This window comes from Parasteatoda tepidariorum, chromosome 4, assembly GCF_043381705.1.
Source record: "Parasteatoda tepidariorum isolate YZ-2023 chromosome 4, CAS_Ptep_4.0, whole genome shotgun sequence".
Lineage (NCBI taxonomy): Eukaryota > Metazoa > Arthropoda > Arachnida > Araneae > Theridiidae > Parasteatoda > Parasteatoda tepidariorum.
The window spans coordinates 95,014,024-95,032,018 of NC_092207.1; the positions used below are offsets into that span (position 1 = coordinate 95,014,024).

A 17,995-nucleotide genomic window follows, 5' to 3' on the forward strand; every position below is an offset into this window, starting at 1 on the left:
AGCAGCAATAGCTGTTTATTTTTGAAAATTTAAATTTTTTTAATTATAATTTTACAGCATTGAGCATAATCTTGTATCCATTTACAATTTAGAAACTCCTTGAGAAGCTTTTTTGCAATAACAGGACCCTATTTGCACAAATTCACAAAACAGAACCCTGGTTGAAAGAATGTGACTTAACGCTTATTTTATATTCACAAATTACGAGTAATTTTTTCACACTTTTACGAAAACAGGACCTTTCACAAAATGTCTGGACAGACTCCTGAATTTATTAGGTTAGGTATAGGTTAAGGCACAAAAGATTTGAAACTGATGCAAATGATTGAGATATCAGTTACCATACTTAGTCAAAAAGTCAATTAGTTGCGAAGCAAATTTTTCTTATCTCTTTTCTATTAAAAAATGTGCGACTAGGTCTAGGACTGTTCTGGTTTGTTGTTGTTCAGTCAGTAACGTAGGTACATTTTAAAGCTCAGTCAAGAAGTAATTTAACGGAGCGTTACCGTATTTCTACATTTTTGCTATTTATTTATTTTAGAAGCGAACGAAGTTTTCAATCAGGTTATAACTTACTCTGTAAAAAATGGATACTCTAATTTCTCGAAACTTTTTGACGAAACCGTTTCCTGGTATATGCTCCGAGAGAACATTTCGAATAAGTGACGAAATAGCTATAGTTATATCTACAAGGAGTCGAATTTTGTCAAAATTAAAGAAATATTTCATCATTTTATTTTATTTTTCAAAAATAAACAAAAGAGCTGACAGTGATTAATGTACCTAGCTTTTCTAAGAATAACTTGAACTTCGGCACCATATGGGGCCAGAACAGAGAGATAAATTACATCCATGACCGAACCAGGATTCGCACCCCTGATCTTCCTGGTACGAGGCCAAGTCTTTGTCCACCATAATTCGTCACTTCATTTTCGATTGTCTAGTCTTTATTTTAGAGTTTCGTCATTCTAGTTAATAATCTCCCGTAATGCACTATGATGAGATTTTGAGTTGAGAAAACATTTTCGTTATATATTTAAGAGTTCGCATTTCGTCACAAATCACGTAGTTTCGAAACGAAATTATTCTTAAAATTTATCTGTCATAAAAATTATTATTTTACGATTCAGTTTACACCAAAAACAGTTAATTTTAATTGCATTATGGAACTGAATAAGAGGCCATAGAATAATAGAGGCCACAGTATGCACATCTGTTCTTAATCTAGCACCAAATAAATTTTAATACTTTAAAAACTATTTTTAAAGGAAATAAAAGCATTTTGATGAAAGCACCTCGACCTAAAAAATATTTAAAAGTCAGCTAGATAGATTATCAAACCTTAGCATGACTCGAAAATGACAGTTTCTGGACAGTTGTGTTTTTATGTTAATATCTTCCAAAAATAAGGCTTTATCAACACATAAAATTTGTTCATGTTAAAAAACTCTCACCCATACTGTGATAAGAAGATAATAAAAAAATATCATGCAGTCAATAATAACACTTATCATTTCAAAACAAAATTCATCACGCTATTGTTATCATTAAGTCACGTATATGTGATAATTGAATTACTCATTTAATCGTAAAAAATGTTCAAAACGTAGTGACTTGATCTATTTTCACCGTCTCTAGTTTTGTTTTTAGTATTAAATCAACAAAAATGTGCTTTTAATTGCAGGTCAACTATAATATGTTAAAAAAGTAGAATTATTTCATAAAAAGAAACGAGTAAGTTTTGTTTTTGTTATAATAATGTAATGTTAAAGGTAAATTTATATTCTAATCGGCTTATCTCATTCATCAAGCATCTCATAAAGAAATTTCAAATGCAATATTTTTTTATTTAACTTAAAACATTTTTCACTTAATTTACATTTTTTTACTTAAAACAAGTTTCACATTCTAATTAACTAATACAAAATATTTGATTTAATAACCGTTATTTAAATTTGTTATAAATTATTATAACAAATTTGAATAACGGTAATACGTTTATTACCTCCCTCAACATGTTTTTTTTTTCATATACTTACAAATATAGTTATTTAAATATTTTTTTTACTTTCATAATTTAACTTTAAAAAAAAACCCGATTTAAATTTTACAAATTCACTCAAGTACACACTAAAGAATTCCGGATCAAACTACGGGAAAAAGTAGCAGGACTTGGCGGCTGGTACATTTTACCGTGAATTTTTTTTTACCACCGGAACATGTTACAGGACTAAATAATGACTACTAAAATCACTTAAACATTAATTAAATAAAATTAACTATGAAATTTGCGGTATAATATTTTACGGTAAAAATGGATTTTTGGGTGAAATGGATTTTACGGATGATACACCCAAAGTGCAAGTACTTTATACCGTAATTTGATCCAGAATTTTTCACAGTGCAATAATGTTCGCTTAAACCATTGAAGAATAAATTTCTCATTAATAAAAACTTTATTTGAATGTTTTAAGTTAAGAAATCCTAACTAAAACACACAGCATTTACATATTAACTACTATTAATCAATAATTAATTGATGAATTAATGCAATGAATGATAGTTTGATGCTTGCTAAACTTGAAAATACATAACATTTCATTTATATGGTGTTTACAAATTATTTATACGTTTTTACGACTTATTTACATTAAACTACAATTTATTTTTATGAGCCAGGTCTTTTTTTCCAAAATTAAAACCAAAAATGGAAAAAAATCATAATATTTCTTAGGTATGCTAGGAAATTAAAAAAAAATGTAAGCAAGTATTTCTTTTTTTACATCAAGGTAACGTGCAACGAAAGGCTTTGTTGAATTGGTTAAAAAGTATATATTTATATAAAATGAAACCTATTAACTAGCAAACAAGGGAAAAGTATTTTTAGTTAAAAAATACATTTTTGCACCAATTCCTACTTTTCTGTCAACGGTCTACTTTTGCATATATTTGATTCAGGATATTTTAGAGATAGTTGTTCTAACAAGCATGTGAAATACCATTTTAGAATTCTCCTATATTTGGAAAGTATTTGCAAATAAATAAATAATAAAAATCATCAAGTTTAGGTAAATTAAAACATAATGCAACAAATTATTTTAAAACCTATAAAATTATGTTCCCAAATAAATCCGCTACAAAAACTTTTAAACTTATGCATTTGTATTTGTAATTCCTAATTTAGTTAAGCATAATTTGAATTTAACATTTAAAAATGTCAGTTGACAAAGTAATTTTTTAACCAGACGAGACAGAGAAAGCAATAGAGAAATTCTGAGAAACAAAAATGATTATACGGTTATACGATAAAAAACGGTTCAGTATACGATACTCTGCAACCATTTTTCACATCAATAAATATGAAAAAGGCATTTAAGTATGCAATAATTTTTCCTNTGTCGACGAAATGACCCTGTCGACGAAATCACTTGTCGACGAAATGACCCTGTCGACGAAATGGCCAGTCGACGAAACAACCCTGTCGAGGAAACGGCATGTCGACGAAATGACCTAGTCGATGAAACGGCCTGTCGATGAAGTGATTGTCGATGAAATGAATGCGACCCATAAAAAGTTGGGTACTCAAATTTTACGAGACTTTCTTCCTTATTTGACGACACCGTTTCCTGGTATATGCTTCGAGAGAACATTTCGCCGAAGAGACGAAATAACTATCGTCACTTCTTCGAGGAAATTAATTTCGTCAAGAGTAAGAAATATATCGTCATTTTATTTTATTCAAAAATAAACTTGTAGTGTCAACTTTTCTAATAATCATTTTATAGGCACCATATAGCTGGATCCATGTCGCCTTAATAACAATAGAAAGAAAAATGGAACATAGAGATAAATTACACCCATGCCCGAAGCGGTTTTCGAACCGCCAACTAATTAACCGCGACTTAAATTTTGATTTCTTTTTTTTTATTTGTAACTAGATGGTTTTGAATTGTGTAAAAATGTGTATACCTTAAATATCAAAATTGCTTACATCATCGCTAAATTAATCATTAAAAAAATTATAAATAATCATTAAAAAATTGCAAATGATAACTGAACGTGATAACTAAACAAAAACACATTAGTATCATGCGCAAACTTTTTGATTTACTCAAGCACTTTTGGAGATGCAGTATAGTATGGGGAAAGTGAAATTAGCATAAATTGGTCAAAATTTTCATTTAGACCATAATCATTTTGACCATATTTTACAAAATGTGACTGACCCCAATATTTTGAGCATCCAGAAAAAAGGATAAGATTTTTCAAAGTATTTTTTTTTTTTTTTTTGCCTCATTTCGTAAGTTAAATATCAACAGCACAAGTTAATAAGCATATTTAAGGTAAAATGCAGTTAAAATGTTCCTTTTTTTAGCTTGTTTTTCCTTTTTTTTCGTGAATTGTGAGATTTACAAAAGCTTTATTTATTCTCCGATTAAACTTGATTCCTTATACATCTCCATACAAGGAAATTTTAAAAAAAAAAACAATTCAAAGAAATATTGACGTATTTGGTACTTTCTTTCGAGTGCAAATATTAGAATAAAAATTCTTTTCGGTTTCACGTATTGCAGGAAAGATTCTAGAAACTGCAAAAATCAATATATTTGTATTAAAGAATGTATTAAATAAGATACGAAAAAAATCTTTATCTGTTTTTGAAATCTATTTTAAATTCTTTTTTTTTCACGAAAAAAAAATGGAACAAAGAAACTTTTTTCTTCAGATTTTAACCCGAACAGTCTCAAGATAATAAGACAAGCGTATCAAATACTAAAAGTTCTGTTTATTATAATCAACCAGTTTTATCACTTTTCCTAAAAACAAACTTTAACAATCAAAATCATTTTCAGAAAACTTCAATTTTTTTTATTATAGTTACATTTATTTAAAAATAAGTTACCTTTTTCCTTAAGTACAAACATAAACTGTGAAATTCACTTGTTTCAATTGTCTTTCATTGCAGTTATGTTTGATTAAAGTCAGTAATCTTTTTGATACAAGCTTTAATTGTAGAAATCATTTTCATTAAATTTCAATTGATTTCATTTATAGTTACGTTAAATTAAAATGAGTAATTATTTTCATGAATTATAGAATGCAAGCGTGATTCCATTTTCACTAAATTTTAGCTCAGTTTCATAAATAGTAATGTTTAATTAATGTCGGTAATCCTTTTTTTTTTACTAACTTTAACTTTTGAAATCATTTTCCTAAAATTTTAATAGCCTTTATTAATAATTTTGTGTAATTTAAAATAGTAAAAATTATTTTTTATGCACAAACTTCAATCATGGAAATCAGTTTCACTAAATTTAAATTTATTTCAATTCTAACCTGACTAAAAAATTTCCTTAGCGGATTAGATGGATTATGTGTTCATACTTTTCCATCATTTATTTAATGTGTCGCGAAACATATTTCAACATCGGAATGAATATCTATTCTAACCTTTCAATTAAAAAAACTATTATTATAGTGTATCTATATTATTTGTGCTAGTTATACTTTATTATATAGAAGTTACTTTATTACCATATTATTATAGTCTGCTAATGTGACATAATTTTCTTTTACTTTATATTTTATAACCGTCGTTAAACGGCCGACCTAATTTTTGGGTTTGCGACTACTAATGTTCAACTCCGTAGTCTTGTAATTTTGAACCCAATCCGGAAGATAAGGGAACTCCTGGATCAAGTATTGGGAGAAAGTTGCCTTCGTGGAGAACTTTTTGATGGAACTGACCCGCATTTGCGCTACATAGTGAGGAAAATCGCAAAACCCTTCCACGGTTAACCTGATGGCAAGGGGACTCTAAGCCATGATCCGTCTGCCATTGAGGATATTTAGCGTCAGAACTGTGGTCGGTTCCAGCCGGGTGTGGAATTCTAATCAACCAGGGATTCGAATCCTGGCCACCTTATTGAGAGGCAAGCGCTCTGTTACCTAAGCCACCACGGCTCCATTTCGATATTTTGTAGTTATCAGCATAATTAAGGGTTAATTATCCTAATTGAGGGAATGCTAAAAACATGTTGCTAAAATGGAAGTCGCACTGCACGCAGCGATGAATTCGTGTAGATAAAGGACAGTATTGTATTGCGAATCGATGAGTTCATGTCGTCGGACTGCAGGCGGCTACTCTAAATATAAAAGGTATTCTGTATACTTTTGTATTGTCTTTTTCTGAATCTGTATCTTTTTTTCTAAAATATTTAAATTGCTTTTAATGGTCACCAATATGGGCAGCTTGATCGATACCGTGTACCTAAATTAATTATTTGCGCTATAAATATTAATTTTACTGTCACTTATTTGCGCAGTTTTTATTGAATAATAAACGTGTGTATTTTATTAGCTTTTAAATCATGAGATTTCTCATTGACTTAGTGCACGAACTTGCGAACTTCTCTGTGAGAATCTATGTTGCCTCTTAGCCATCTCGCCCATTCAAGATTTATTGAAGTACGCAGGCTTCTATACTTTAATTTGCAATATATTTCCTTTCATAGAAGACCATCATTCTGAGCTTCATCTATTAGTTTTGCTTATAATAGACTTGTAATATGCTTTATAAGTCAGTTATGTCGAACTCGCTAACTTTTTTCCCCTTGATATTTGCCATAAACATTTACATGAGGAAAACATTTTATGACACATTATTGAAAATTGCGCAACATAGATGAGGAAACGGGTGCCATTCATTTGAGTCATTGCCTAGCACTCAATGCTGGATTTCTTTAGGGGATATTGGGAGGCTGGATGCAACTTAGATTCTTTGGACTATTCAGTAGACTAACTTTCCTTCATATGTTCACAGATATTTTGATTCTGATTTTTCTGTTTTTCCCTTGTTTTATGCCTTGTTTTCTATCTTTATAAACAGTCATAAGAAATAAAAAATAAAAAAATTATCACGACAAGACATCACTGTCAACTGATAAGTTCAAATTTCCTGTCAATTTTCTTTTTATCAGTTTTGAATTTGCGAGTCCATCGTACTATCTTCAGAGAACCTGAAATACTTTGAATGACTATCGATTTTAAGGCATCCTCCAAGCCAGGAAAGCAATTTGGCGATATCGCCACAATTTTAGATGAAAGTTGAGAAACGGCAACCCTTGTAGCAACTCGTCTAACAAGAAGATTGAACCTCTCAAAACTGATCTGGCGACACCTGGCGAAGAATCGAGCATAAATTCTGTATACTCTTATCACGGATACACAACGAGTTCTAAGCAGTAGTTTTTGGGCCGATTTTCAAACACCAGCTTGGGAGGCAATAAACTTAAGTCCGACTACGGTTTACGAAAAGTGATGAAGGAGGATAGAATATCTTTTCTTTTTTTCTCAGCTGTTTTATTTTTCGTTGCCACTTTTGCGGGATAAACTTTATCACTGTGTTCGACAAGGAACAGAATTTAATGTCTGCCTTTAGAAAAAGGGAAAGAAAATTTTTATGAGAGCAATTTTTTTTTTTCTTTCTTTTTTTTTCCCTGCTTCGATTGAATTTCGAAACGATAAAGAGTACTTTTATTAGCCTATTTATGTAGTTTTCTTCCAAAGTCGAGATTATTTACAAATCCTTTTTCAATTTTTTCGTAGAAAATTTTTCTTATGGTACTTTAATTTTTTTTTCTATCTATATGAAATTGGTTCTTTTTGTTTCAGTATAATTTAAAAAGTGAAAATCATCTGATTTAATCTTTTTATTCTTTCAAATAGTTTAGCTTCGTTTTTTATTCTAGGAATGATGTTAGGCTGATAATTATTTGACGATTTCCGTCAAATTGCGTGGAGTGATAGTATCAGTAATCATTTCAGAAAAAATAAGCCAGTATTATAGAAAAAAACTTTCATAAACTCGTGAATTAAAACTTTTTGATAATAATATAAAAATGGACACACCTAAAAGCTAACAAAATTTTGCATCGTTGTATTGTTTAAATCAATAATTAATAGCTACAAAAATTACAAAGATATATTTTTCAATGCAAATTAAATATTTATTTTTCAATGCAATATAAATATTTATATTATTAAATATTTATACCAACTAAAGCGAAAATAAGAAATGTTCGTATATATAAATTACTAATATATTAAATGCTGTCCTGACACTCATTCCACTTTTTAGACTATTTGTACCAGTTCAGCATGAGTTCGAGTATTTTTCTACAACTACACATTTGGATTATACAGCTCCGATTTAAAATATTAGAGTAATTCAAAATTTCTCTATTAAAAAGTATTTAACTCTAATTATTTGTTGTTGTTTTTTTACTTACTTAAATTAAAATATGAATTTAACGAGCATACTCTGTATAATTCGCAGTATTTTTAAACACAAACAAAACTCAAAGTATAAATTAATTGCAAAACCTATTTCCGGAAAAGAAAATTTAAATATTAGGATGAAATTTAGGTGGCTCAAAATATTAAAATATTTCATCATAGAGACAAGAATCCAATCATATAAAGGATCTTACTTGGAAAAAAAACATCATTTTGACAGACCTTTTTTTCTTTTTCTTTTTTTTCTTTTTTTGCTTAGATTAGTCCAAATAGACTTAATGCTCAACAACACCAGCTCAGCTTTGTTTGTAAAAGCACCTTCTTGTATTTCTTTTCTTTACTATCCCAAGTAAATTTTAAATTGGTTTAAACTTTGGTGGATCAACTAGCCACAGTAGCTTTGTAATTTTGCTTTCCTCTAACCAGATCATGGTTGATTTTGATAGAGTTGAAGTTGGATCTTGTTAGAAAATAAAATCATTCTCAACAATATCCTTTTTCTGACTATGGATTCATGTATCGCTGGAGAATATTTTGACAAATATCTGAATTAACTTTTTCTTTGAGGATGCCATACTCTCCCACATTCATTTGCGCTCATGTAGATCTAGATTCATGCACTCACTAGGCTTCTATTGGTTTTTCGTTTTCTTTAACACAGGATTGAAACTCAAATTTATGAAGACGCCTTTACCACCCCTTCCCTCTCGCTCCCGTAAAAATCACGGCAAGAGCTTTCGTCTCCTATTTCTCGTGCATGTGATATTTCTGGGCTAAAGCGTTCAAAAGTAATGCGCTAAAACGGTTTAAATATATCCATCTCTTGTGCCAGGAATTTTTCTTATTTCTTATTTTACACTCTAAATAGCTGCACCAAACTATTTTTAATGTTAACTGGAGATAGTTCATTTTAAACTACACTGGTCGACAAAATTAAGAGGTGGAAGACATTTTCCCAAATATCTCAAAAAGTACTGAATATGAATAAATGAAATTTGGTATGGATATAGCTTATTCCATGATAATAAAGTATGCAAAACTAAAATGAAAGTGACATTCACTGGCAAGACCTATTGCCAATAAATCCAATGTAGTCTGAACTTAAGGATAAAAGATGACAATAAAAATGAGACTTCTACAGTGAGTGTTGCCTCTAGTATGGTGTATGGTCACCCCTGAAAGACAGACAGCAGGCACAACGAGTATGCATGCTGTTAATAAGGGAGTTAAGGAGGACTTGTGGAAGACCCTCCCATTCTTCCACCAGAGCAATTTTTACTCCAGAATGGTTCTGGGGGGAGATTGGCGCATCGCAATAGCTCTCCCAAGAGCATCCCAAGCATGTTCAATAGGATTCAGATCAGGGGAATATCCTCGCTTTCCAGATACTCATCAACCATGAGAGCCATATGTGGTCGTGCATTGTCGTCCATAAAAATGAACTCAGGGCCAATAGTGCCCCTGAAAAGACGCACATAGGGCTCTAGGACCTCCTGTCTGTGCCTCTGGGCAATCACGGAACCATTGTCAAACACACGGAGCGGTGTGCGGGTATCTTGCATAATTCCTGCCCAAACCATGAGTCCTCCACCAGCATAATGGTCCCTTTCGATAATGTTGCTGGGATGGTATCGGGTTCCAGGTTCCCTCCATATCAATAACCGTCCAGAAATAGAGTCATAGAAATTTTTCGTCACCGAAGAATATAGCGTCATAGAAATGCGCGAAAATGCTTTCCATCTCTTAATTTTGTCCACCAGTGTAGATGTCAGCAATCAGCATTATCCAAATATATGTATTTGTGATATGTATTTCATTCTCTTAGCTCAGCTACTTATGCTCTTTGTGAATACACGTGGTTTGTGTTCTATGATAAAATATTTTTCAATACTGTGTACATTATGGAGTCAGAATTATATGGACATATGGAATACATATGAAGTTTAAAATTTCAAGCTAAAAATAAAAAATGAATACATATATATTGTACAGACATTTTTTTTTTAAATTTTCTTGAATAAAAAAATAGGCTTTTTTATGACAGTTTTCTTGAAAATAATAAAATCGTTGAGTGGTTAACATCGCATATTTAGAAACATTAATTCCTTATTATTATTATTTCCACTACAATTAACCTATACACCTGAATTATTTTTTTTTCTCTACTTTTGCCTTCAGTATTCGTAATTAGTGATATACTATGAACATTCACGGCATTCAAGAAAATTAAGCTGTATATAATGAGCAACCAATTTCTCGAGATGATACTCTTTTTTCTTTATTTCTCTTACTTAATGACTATTGTGTGCCCATTAACCAATTCAACCAATTGTAATACTTTAGTAAGCGATAGTAGCAAATAATTCACAATACCACTAAAAATATTGAACAAATATTTTCTAAAAACAAGAAAAAATTATAATTTAGAGTACTATTATTAAAAGAACTTTGTGAAAGAATTTAGAACGCGTCATTTGAGAGAATTGATACTTGACGGGTTTGGTTTACTCGAAATGGAGTAGAAAGAACAGTTAATAACGTAAACAAATGCCACGTTTCAACAAACAATCAGGATCGATATACCCACACTACGTCACTTGCACGTATCCCATTATGATTTCATTTCACATTGGAAAGCTAGTGAAACCAGTTAATCTAAATAAAAATGAAATTGATGAGTTGCAAAAGGGGATCCTCAATCAGTTGATTTATTACAACACCAGTAGCCAGAAAGCGTCGAAAAAACGTTTGTACTGATGCTCGTCACAAATACTATTTTTCAACGTTGCCTAATCGTTTAAAAACCATTATTTACGCTATGGAGAAGTTTCCTATACAAAATATCAGTGTTGTTGTTGTTGCTTTTAACTTTAAAAAAAATTTTACATTTTCGTATTTTAAAAAAATAGAAAGAAAAGACTATCGGGTGGTAGGCACTATGACAAGATTCGAGAGGTAGACGCGGTCTCTTTTCACTTGCTAACCACAATATGTGATGCTTCAACTTGGCATTCGTTGAATAGATCCTTTTACCTGATAGATCATTTTACATGATATAAAAATATTTTCTTCAATTTAAAATCTGTTTTGTTTTTTTTTTTTATTTATTTACATAATAGTATTGAATACCTTTTTTGAATACCTTTTATACCTTTTTTGATATTTTATGCGGATGTTTGAGTATAATTTTCTCTCATTTTTAAATAAAAAGTTCCATGAAATTTAGATTTTTAAATTTATCTGCTTTCGAAATATTAATAAATTTTAACAATAATTATAAATATATATATAATTTATATTCATAATGTGATATTCATAAGTTTTAAAAAAAAGTCAGTCATAAAAGATTTTGCAGCAATAAAATATGTAAGAAGAGCATTAAAATGTATAAATTTAATGAAAGGAGTAGCTCATTTTTTTATACATATTTTTTTAAAGTTTCATCTTCTTCAACTATTTATCTTTTAATTTTTTTATTATTTTTATAACTATTTAGTATTAATTGGTATTGGAATTAATATTCTTTTCTTAATTTTAAAAACACTTTTGACTTAAAGTCTCAAAGGAATTTGAAATACTCATTATTCCAGTTTAAATTGAAAAAGTCCCCTCCTCCACTCCCGTAATTTCAGAGTTATAAAATATTGTTTAAAGGCAGTATTAACACTAACAAAAAAAGAAATATTAAGTTTAAATTTTATAAATTTTAAAGTAATTTGTGAAAAGCCAAGTAAACAAGAACTTTTAGCATTTCTATAATTACAACATAAGATTTTTATTTAAAAAAAAACTAATCAAATTAAATAAATAAGTAAAATCTATATTCAATTTTTATATGCTTTATTATTTAAAAAAGTTAAATTAAGATTCATAAATTAGTTTTGAGGTTCATCAACAATTAATTTAAAATTTTATTCCATCAGGTCTTGTGGGTAGCTTAGGACCCATATAGCACTAACTCATCCAGTGGTCGCCATCGTATGCATCCACAAAGGTTCATGTGGTCACCCGGTGGACGTCTACAAGACATCCATGTTTGATCCCGGGAAGATCTGGTAGAAGTCCGAAAGTTGTCCATTAGATATCCACCATAACTTTTACATTGATGGCATATGGATGATTTGATCAATAGTTCATCCAGGCATGTGCGTCTCATAGACAACCACAAAAATTATTCCTGATCAGTTGGAAGACACATAACGGAATAATTTTGTAAACCGTGATGGCTCAGGGTATAGAGCGTTCGCCTTTCAGTGAGGTGAACCGGGCTCGAATCCCAGCGATAACTGGTTGATACGAATTCCGTATCCGGCTTGCACCGATCACAGTGACGTAAAATATCCTCAGTGGTAGACTTATCATGGGTTAGAAACCCCTTGCCGTCAGGCTAACAGTGGAACGTTTTCGCGGTTTTCCTCTCCATGCAAAGCAAATGCAGGTTAGGTATATCAAAAAGTCCCCTACAATGGCAAAATTTCTCTCAATACTTGATCCAGGAGTTCCCTTATCTTCTGGATTGGGTTCAAAATTACAAGGTTACGGAGTTGAACATTACTATCGTAAACACAAAAAATTTAGTCGGCTGTTCAACGACGGTCATAAAAAATAAAAACTATATGCAACGGACATGTTCGATACATGTTACAGAGGTCGTATATATACGAATTCTGTAATTAAATATTTCACATTTTTATGGATGTAACAATGTAGCCCTCAATAGATGTAACAGTGTAAAAACCAAATTAAAAGCTTTTAATTTGATTTAAACTTTTTTTTTAAACTTTTCAGGTATACTTGTGGCAATAATATATTTAAACGGAAAAAAATTAATGATTTCGAGTATTTTTTAAGTCATGACTGAATTCAAAGATTACACTAATAATTATAATTACAAATATTAAATAGGATTTTAATAAAATTATATATAAATTATGGATGATGTTTTCTACTCTAGGGAACGCTGCAAGCTCCATACCACCTTTACTTCCGGGTTACTGTTTCCGTTGTATTTTAAAGCCATTTGGCTCACAGCGTGATCATTGTGTTTTGAGATTCTTGCAAACGTGGTATATGATTACTTATTACTTGTGTTTACAATGCTAACAATACTTATGTTTGCAATGCTAAAGGTTCTAACACTAACGTAGGATGGTGCACGGCTTGCAACAAGAACAAACAGTAGTAAACAAATGGGAAAGAGCCCAGATCAGGAATGCCAAAAAGCGAGTTATTCAAAATCTAGCAACCACGTCACCTTTTTTAACAATATATCTATAAATAACTAAAACAAATTTTCACTTCAAACCCACTAGAATTACTTACTAATATTAATATCTTATGAAATACGGCAGATTTGACCTCAGAAATTATCTAATTTACTTTTTTTATTTAAAACAAAACTATCCGTTTGAAAATATCGCCTTGCAGAATAAGCTGTAGTAAACAGTTGCAAACTTACTTACCGGAACTAGAGCAGGTATTGAGCTCGAGATTGTTATTGTTTACATTTATATTGAAAACACCATCCATACAATTACAATTTTTATTTTCATTTTTTTTTCGATAGTTCCTCTAGAGCAGTGGTTTCCAACTGGCGGCTCGGGGGCCGCATCCGACCCGCGAACCCTTTTTTGGTGGCCCGCGAACTAAAATATATTAGTTATCATTTTTTTCGGACAATTTTCGTAAAAAATCTGTATGGGTTAAAAATACTTTTCTCGTTAATAAAAACCTAATTTCTTCGTTTCTGTGAAATTTATCATACCAACGGTGCAAAAAAAAAATTTCTCAGGATTTGCATCCAAGAAAATATTTATTCAAATACAAAAATTATCGTGTATGTTGCTCTTTTTTATTTCATTTTTTTGTATTTTGTGAATATAATTTAGCATGTGTGTATCAGAAATTTTCTCGAAGAAATTCTCCGATTTAACTTTTTGAAACCACTCATTTTGGACGAAAATATTTACACACACATTTGTAAATTTTAAATTTAAAATGTAAATATCTATTCTCTGGTGGTTGCAGCAGACAAACCTCAATTTTGTCATTGAACATTTTGTGTGCTACTATGTAAGTTTTAATACCAACCTTTTTAAAGTTTTATATCTTAACAATTAGATATCTGTTGCACATTAATTGTTTAATACATGGGTGCATATTAAAGTTATTGTAGCCCGAATTTTTTAATATGCAATTACACATTTTTAAAAATCTACTTCTTATTTTAATTTGTAATTCAATACTTTTGTTTTGTACAACTTGGTAAAAATCTGACAGTAATATTTAATGTTCCTTCAAACATAAAAGAGCCCTACATAAAATTTTGATAAAGTTGCGGCCCGCCATTTGATTTGTGTTTTTAATTGTGGCCCCCGGTCTCATGTTAGTTGGAAACCCCTGCCCTACAGCAATGCCAGCAACCAACCCAGATTGTCTTAGCGCCATCTATCAACTATTGGGCAGCCGAAAATAAAAATGCAACTTTATTAACGGTAACTGTGGTTTGTGTCAGCATTGCGTCATAATACGAAAGGTAAATAAACAAAACATCCAACTTCGGAGCTACGCATCATCGACCACCGGCCGGCAGCTCTGAAGAATTGTCACTGATATTTTATTGCCGTAAATTCTCAGAAAGCTGTCCATTTTTCATTCATTTTCCTTTGTTCATCCAAAATAAAATTAGTTCACTCTTGTATCTAGTTGATGTCGTGGAGTCCATAGTTTAAATAATTTTCCAAGTGCTTATTGTTCCTAGTTGCTTAATGATAAATAAATCTTTTAAAAATTTTAATCTGTAAAGTTATTATTAAGTAAGTTCTTTTATTGTGAGCTCTAAAGTTTTTTTAGTCATGAAGTGATTAATTGTATTAAACAGTATCGCTTTAATTATAAAAAACTCTCCTCAAATATTAAGAGCATAACACTTTTTCAATGTTAGAAATATCCATATTTCCTGGTCGTATACACTACAAATTTATAAATTCTTTTAAGAATAAGAACTAATATCTCCTACATAGTATTCATTTTTGTTATATTAAGAACTTTATATTTTAATACTCGCTTTAAAACATCTATAAAATTATATTGTAGAACTGTATTTGCTGTTTAGTTATTAACCTGCTTCAAATGAAAATCAAATAACAGTATTTCTGTTCAGTTTAAAAATAAGGTACATCAATATGTTCTAAATATGGTACCCTTTAACGTAAATAAAAGTGTAATTAAAATAATAATTAATGTCAGATGTTTTGTTAAAAGTATCTAAAATCAGAAGTATCGTACAATTAAAATAAGTTATTAATTAAATTAACGCTTAAAAATAGTGCTCTCTTAAAAATTTTTGACTAAATACACTTTTTACTATATGAAATTCATTCATTTGAGAATATAAACTATAATAATACATTCAAAAACTACATTCATTTCACGTTAATAAGTGCAATGCCTGTTGTTTGTCAGTCATAGCATTTATATCTGCATCATAACAAGTGGTTTCTTACAGCTAATTATGTAGAATTCATCGATGAAAATACTTGCTCACTAATGTGTGAGGACTCAAATATCGGGCAGACTTTTCTCGTAATTTGGAATCTGATTTGGTTTCTTTCTCTGAAAGTTATCTCACTCGTCTAGAAAAAGTTAGTCTCTCTTACAACATAAACTTTCCCAGTGAAGGGGTCACTAGTCCCCCTTTTCTCCTGGAAGTCACAATGGTGATCAAAATCATGGTTAATATTGAAGGATTTTTTTTTAAATGTTGTTTTTTGTAAATATAAATGAATAAAAGTAATTTAATATATACTGCTAATGTGCTACTAACATACTTGTCATTTGTTATCTAGTGGCATGTGTGCCATTTCTGTTACACGCTGTAGAACATTGATTATTGTATTTACTTATTTCATTTTAACATGATTTAGTTTTGCTTTATCTTTTTTTATTTCGTCCTAGGTGTTTTCAAAAATGGCTAACCAGTTTGCCAAAGTTAAGTATTCTCTTTATAACACGGAAAGTTTCCAAGCTGACAGTGATGATGAAGTTAGTGTTAACAGTGCCAGCAATTTGAACTCCAATTACATATGCAGAAAAATTCGGTTCTGTAAAGAAACTAATGTGGACCTTGAGAATTCTCCTCTCCTAAATAGTTTTGAAGATGATGATTTTGGAGCTCATCAATCTATGCAACATGTAAGATAACGTTTTATTTTTTAATTAAGAATGTGTTTGAACATTTAATTGTATCCAATGGAATTAAAAGTTCTGTTGAAAATTTTGTAACTGCTTACAATTTTTAGTTTTTTGTTAAGAATTAAGAAATGATAATAAAGTAAAAAATTTTATTATTGTATTAGAATAATTAATTTAACAAAAATATACTTTGTATTTTTATTTATTCTGTAAAAATTTGCTCTTATATAAACCTACTATTGATGTTATTTGATATTCAAACAGATATTATGAGCAATATTAATTTGATATTCAAGAATTAACTCTTAATTAACAACTGTTTATGCGTAGTGTGTGAATTTGAAATTTCATCTATGTTATCTCATTACTTTTTTCTTCTGATTAGCTGTGTGTAAAATATGTTAAGGTAATACAAAATTTGTTTATTAAAAATACATTTAAAACAATAATTTGTGAATGTTTTTTATTGAAATGTTACTTGCTTACAGGTGTTGCTGTTCTACCAGCAGCATTCTAATGTTACTGTTGTACTTTACAAAATCTTGCTACACCATTTACCTACTAGTATTAAGAGAGGTTTTAATCACTTTGCTCCTCACATGAGTATTATTAGTATGATTTTTGGAAATCAAATAATTATACTTTTCAATAAGCGATATACTGTTGTGAAAGTCAGCCTTCACACTCATAATGTGTTCAAAATGCAACTGTTCAAAAATTTATTGAAAAATGTATAAATCTAAAAAATTGAAATCTGAAATATATTTAGATTCTGGCTATTTCTTTTTAAAAAAATGTCTAACTTTGAAATAATCGAGAAATTTAAAATATTCTTAGCGTACAAGTCTATGAATTTTTTAAATGCTGTCACTGATTGTAAAATTTAGTTAAGGTTTGGCCCCTTAATGTTAATTTTGCTTTTTGTGCATTTCAGTTTATCTCAAGAACTTTTTAAGTGAATTGAAACATTTTTACACACAATTATTAAATTCGTTTATCCAAAGATAATTCCAGGCAAAACATAACTTTTAATAAATATTTATTATTTTTTATTATTTTATTTAATAATGGTCAAAAAAATTTGAACTGGAAGGTATAAAATTTGTAGCATAATTTAAAAGAACATCATTTTTCTTGGCAAAATACAAAATTTGAGCAAAATTGAATTCAACCAATTCTGCTCAAGTTTTGTATTTTATCACGTAATATGATATTTTTTTAATGATGCTAAAAAATTTATATGTTACATCTCAAAATTTTTTCAGCGTTCATTAAATGAAACAATAAAAAATAATAAATATTTTCTGAAAGTTATTTTTTTTTTTGCATAGAATTGTCTTTGGCTAAATGAATTTTATAATTGTGTTCCAAAAATTTTCAATTCGCTAATAATTTCTTGGGGTCTAGCAAAATACGCAAAAAGTAAAATTGAGATTAAGGGATCCAAGCTTTGGAGAGCTCTCCTGACTGAACTATCGGGACCATATTTCCCCAATTCTAAAAA

General features: G+C 29.9%; 1 protein-coding gene across 3 annotated transcripts in view; it reads left to right on the plus strand.

Annotated features, from left to right (window-relative positions):
- The first annotated feature begins 1,605 nt into the window (after nucleotides 1–1,605).
- LOC107441436 (transient receptor potential cation channel subfamily A member 1 homolog) overlaps nucleotides 1,606–17,995 on the plus strand; it is a 59,272-nt gene continuing 42,882 nt past the window's right edge. For 2 of the 3 annotated variants that reach the window (XM_043049018.2, XM_043049015.2), the window contains exons 1-2: nucleotides 14,811–15,113; nucleotides 16,255–16,491. In XM_043049018.2, coding sequence (XP_042904952.1) covers nucleotides 16,267–16,491 — 225 coding nt within the window. In that variant the 5' untranslated portion in view covers nucleotides 14,811–15,113; nucleotides 16,255–16,266. Of the gene's footprint in view, nucleotides 1,735–14,810; nucleotides 15,114–16,254; nucleotides 16,492–17,995 lie in introns of those variants that run through there. The other variant, XM_071180211.1, reaches the window with a different exon arrangement.